The sequence below is a fragment of the Octopus sinensis genome, linkage group LG18, assembly GCF_006345805.1.
Source record: "Octopus sinensis linkage group LG18, ASM634580v1, whole genome shotgun sequence".
Taxonomy (NCBI): Eukaryota; Metazoa; Mollusca; class Cephalopoda; order Octopoda; family Octopodidae; genus Octopus; species Octopus sinensis.
The window spans coordinates 38,447,227-38,452,258 of NC_043014.1; the positions used below are offsets into that span (position 1 = coordinate 38,447,227).

Below are 5,032 nucleotides of genomic sequence, written 5' to 3' on the forward strand. Positions count from 1 at the left end.
AAACCCCGTTAGATTCATTTCATCATTTAAATATTTTCGTCGCTTTGAGACCGCGACCTGTTCACTGACAAAATTCCTTTCTGCATCACGAATTTTGCCAGTGAACAGGTTGCGGTCTCAAAGTGACGAAAATACTTTTGGCACATTAATTTTAATGACTTATAAACACCTTCCACGCTGCAATTGTTTTTACTTCAGCACACGATCTCAGATCAGGTCACTTGCTATGCAAGTACATCTTAGTAGAATGAACTTTAACACAAAAGCGTTAACATCTGCCAGAAAAGTATTTTATTGACGAAACCTAGTAAAAATCAATTTTGTAGTTTCCAGGTCTCTCTTTTTTTCTCTTCGATTTGACTCCACGGTCTAGAGGTTATTCACATCTTTCAATATCAGTTTCCGTCGAGTTCTTCTCACATGAGCAAAGACCATCAGTTGGTCCAAGACAAACTCTCTCACGACGTCTTATTCCAATTTCGCAGGTCGACCATTCGCTCCATTCCGCCATGCGTCTAGCAAACAGACACAAGTCCACTTCTGGTAAGGAATCGCAACTTACAACTGGATTTCTGAAATTAAATTAAAAAAAAAAAGAATTATAAGACAATCTGTGAAGACAGTTCATGATGCACATTTGGAATAAAAAATATTTCGAACAGCACCTTACTTGGCTGTATGATTTAAAATTTCACTTTCGGTTTCAGTCCTACTACGTGACACTTTGGGCAAATGTATTCTACTTAAATTTGTGAGTGAATATGGTTGTTAGACACCGTGTGGAGGGTCGTTGTATGTATGTATGTATGTATGTTGTATGTATGTATGTATGTATGTATGTATGTATGTATGTATGTATGTATGTAGCATGCATGTATGTATGTATGTATGTATGTATGTATGTATGTATGTATGTATATATGTATGTATGTATATATGTATGTATGTATGTATGTATGTTTGTATGTATGTATGTATGCATGTATGCAAGCATACTTGTGTGTATGTATGTGTGTATGCTTATATTATGTGTGTACCTTTGTGTTTGTGTTTGTCCCCACCACCGTTTAGTTTGTTTACGTTCCTGTAACATAGCGACAGAATAAGTACAGAATTAAAAAAAACCCCAAAAAGTACTGATGTGTGTTTGTTAGAATAATACACTCTAAGTTGTGCCCCAGAATGGCTGCAGCACAATGAGTTGAACAAATAAATGATAAAAGAAGATATATTTCGATAAGTTTCTGGTCTATTGTAAATGAATTATATTTCGTTTATTGTTTTGCGGTTGAAAAGTTTTATACCTATGCTCCGATCTGTTTACCTGGAGTAATCTGTGAACTTCCGGGATTGAAACATTCTTCATAGTACAGCGAAGTGTTAAGTCAGTTCGCTCAGATGTGTCTTTCATATGTAACCCAATGCAATCTATTCTATGATCGAGTCGTCTGCATCTGAAGTGGCTCCCTCAATAGACTTGTCTGATGAGGAGAATTGCTAGAAACCCAGTAGAACAAATTACCTCTCAAAAGGACCGATGAATTCCAACGTAGAGTCAACAACCATCTAATAATATCGCGGAAATTCTTGTTTAGTGTCCAGCGTACTTTAAGACTACTAGGAATCAGGTACTTCCCAAGCTTTTGTTTAAAAATACATCTTGGAGATAGCACTAATGTGTTATACTGACAGTAGTGGAGGCGCAATGGCCCAGTGGTTAGGGCAGCGGACTGGCGGTCATAAGATCGCGGTTTCGATTCCCAGACCGGGCGTTGTGAGTGTTTATTGAGCGAAAACACCTAAAGCTCCACGAGGCTCTGGCAGGTGATGGTGGTGATCCCTGCTGTACTCTTTCACCACAACTTTCTCTCACTCTTACTTCCTGTTTCTGTTGTACCTGTATTTCAAAGGGCCGGCCTTGTCACTCTCTGTGTCACGCTGAATATCCCCGAGAACTACGTTAAGGGTACACGTGTCTGTGGAGTGCTCAGCCACTTACACGTTAATTTCACGAGCAGGCTGTTCCGTTGATTCGGATCAACCGGAACCCTCATCGTCGTAACCGACGGAGTGCTTCCACTATACTGGGCGGTCTGGGCTTGGTAACCCTGGAAATTAGCTAGGTTAAGAAACAAACAACTTCGAGAATAAACATCCAGTGCTTGTGAGGGCCTGCAATCGGCGAAGACTAAGGAAGTAGGTCGAGTCGGAAGAGAACTTGGCGCACACCGATCCTAGTCTTCCTGAAGAGAGCATGAAAACACAACGAAGGGATAATGGAGTTGTCTTTGAGGCCCTCGGCCCTCAACCACGAGGAAAAGAATATTTATTTATCCACTCATTTATTCCTTTATTTATTTATTTACTTATTTATTTATTCCTTTTATCCTTCCATCTGACGGATTCTGACCATGCTATAAACTAACGAGGAAGGTAACAATGTTTTGGAATTAAAATTTAATAACTAATAGATTAATAGATGAACCAGTTGGATTATGGAGATGTACTTGCATAGCAAGTGACCTGATCTGAGATCGTGTGCCGGAACGAAAACAATTGCAGCGTGGGAGGTGTTTATAAGCCATTTAGGAAACACACAAAAACCGTTAGATTCACTTCAACATTTAAATTTAATTTGTCAAAATATTTTCGTCGCTTTGAGACCGTGACCTGTTCAATGACAAAACTCCTTGCTGCATTTTTTGGTTTGATACTAAGCTTTGATGAATTTATTACAAACCACGCTCACTTAGCTTTTGACAACATATTTCATTGAGTGAATGGCGAAGAGGGTCACCGACTAAAGGGTTAATGGTTCGATGCTGACACCCGTTCTATACTGTGATCATGGTTCAAGTCCTTAACTGCTGCTGAATCAGTCCATCAAGTTGTAAATCGATACAGTGATTATCCTACAACGTTCTATTTCATTCTATTAGAATATTGTCTTAGCTTATAACCCAAATAAAATCATGACTACCACCATATAAAAAAAAGAAGGTATTATTACTAGGTCGTACTTACGTTTCTGATACTTTAGTAAACGGGTCGGCTTGGATGGTGACAACGTTGCTATTATCACACAAAATCCGAGATTGGCTGCTTTGGCGTATAGCTGCAAGCTGGTCTAGATGTTAAAAACATTACAATCAACACAATTTTTTTAATTCACTACTACTACTACTACTACTACCAACCACAACCACCACCACCACCACTGAACATGAGGAAACCAGTGTCCCAAATTTTGAAATATTACATGAAGTTTTTGACAACTTAGAAAAAGTACATCTTTCTTACTATCCTCGGTGTGTCTGGTATAGTCTTTCATCACGTGTCCTTGTACTTTGCTTATATAGAATATGTATAAATTCATGTTTGAAATCAGATCAACAGTATTCTGCGAGGCTATTATATTTTATATCATGGATTTTGTGAACAATAGCGTCGTTGATTAAAATTCTTTTTCAAACAAATGAATTACTGGTTCCTTACATTTATCATGTACATTGTAACACCGAGTATCTGTAAGGTTCGGGTGGAGTGAAAACTCCCATAGTTTATTTGTACGACGCACTATTTTATAGGCGAATTCCACGCCGATGTGTGTATAATTATTATATGTGATTATCGCTGATAATCCCATGCACACACATATACGCACGGACGCGCGCGCGCACACACACACTCACACATACATTCACACTCACAAATACATACACACACACGCAATTACATATGCAGGATCTAATTAGGATCTTATTCATCATAAAGCTCGAATCATCACTGAAGACAACTCGGTCTATCGTCCACCTGTAGTGGCTGTCAAGTGCCGAAGTCTGTAAAATTAACTGTAGCTTTTCCTCAACATTCGTGACCTAATATCTATGTCCGAAATCTCTGATACTACTCTGGCTGTCATGACATATGTTTGAGTGTTACTTTTCGACCATCCATAATTATGGAATGAAACTGAAGACATTAACGAAACCTTTAGCGGGATGATTAGAAAAAAAGAGAGTTTGAATGAAAGGGAGATAATAATGGTGATCTCAACGAACTAAGGTGCGCGAGCCTGTGCGTATGTGTGAGAAGAGTGCGTGTGAGTGTGTATGTGAGAATGGGAGCGAATGAGTCTTACGTGTGAAATGACGCTATGCGACAAATAGCAATAAGAACGTGGATAAAACTTGAAATAAGAAAAAAAAAAGCACATTGGATAGAATGAGAAACTTACTGGAGGTAAATTTTTGAGGACCGGAATTTTCATACCAGAATCGATCCCCGGACTTCAGCAGCAAGAACTGGCGTCCAATGATGCAAGCAAACGTTGGTCCTAGATTACTACCATTCATGTGTCTTTCTGATAGACCCCCTGTCCAAAGATCAATATCAGCAACATCCCTGAAATATTATATATATATATATATATATATATATATATATATATATATATATATATCCAAAGGCACAAAGACATAAAATAAAAAAGGAACACGGAAACAGAAATGTTTAGTTACAGGCTGTTAGGGAGATAAACCGTCAAGTTCTGTATGGTTGTTGGGAGACATAGCACGAGAGAATACGACGCATCCAAAAACAAGGTAAATATACTTCCCTGGCTGCAGTGAATTTTTTCGTGCAAGCCTTTTTTCCGAAGTTCACAGGTCACATCTTTTGCTGCCATTTTTGATAGCTGGGTCTTTCTACAGTCATCTATTTAAAATTACAATCAACGGCATTTTATTCTGAAGACCAAAAATAATCCTCCGTCTACTTCTTATTTTGTTTATCCGAAAAAAGAGACGGGCATGTTAAAGCTAAATGTAAATGCACGGATAATTTCGTCATATTTGTAAATGGATTCAATTACAACGCGTTTAATATTGTTTTAATGCAGATGTAAGGTGGTGTGTGTTACAAGGTAGAGTTTTTGGATACATGTGCGTCATCTTGAAGCACAACCCCAAGATTACAGAACCATCACTTGTTTTTTTTTCTTGTCAAACATTTTCTCTTCCCTTTATTTGCT

At 38.2% G+C, this 5,032-nt stretch overlaps 1 protein-coding gene across 1 annotated transcript in view; it reads right to left on the reverse strand.

The window, feature by feature from the left end:
- Window positions 1–268: 268 nt before the first annotated feature.
- Window positions 269–5,032, reverse strand: part of LOC115221248 (chorion peroxidase-like) — a 35,452-nt gene continuing 30,688 nt past the window's right edge. Inside the window, exons 10-12 of the mRNA XM_036510601.1 lie at window positions 4,238–4,404; window positions 3,025–3,127; window positions 269–572 (exon numbers count right to left, since the gene is read on the reverse strand). Of these exons, the coding sequence (XP_036366494.1) occupies window positions 377–572; window positions 3,025–3,127; window positions 4,238–4,404 (466 nt within the window). The 3' untranslated portion in view covers window positions 269–376. The remainder of the gene's footprint in view (window positions 573–3,024; window positions 3,128–4,237; window positions 4,405–5,032) is intronic.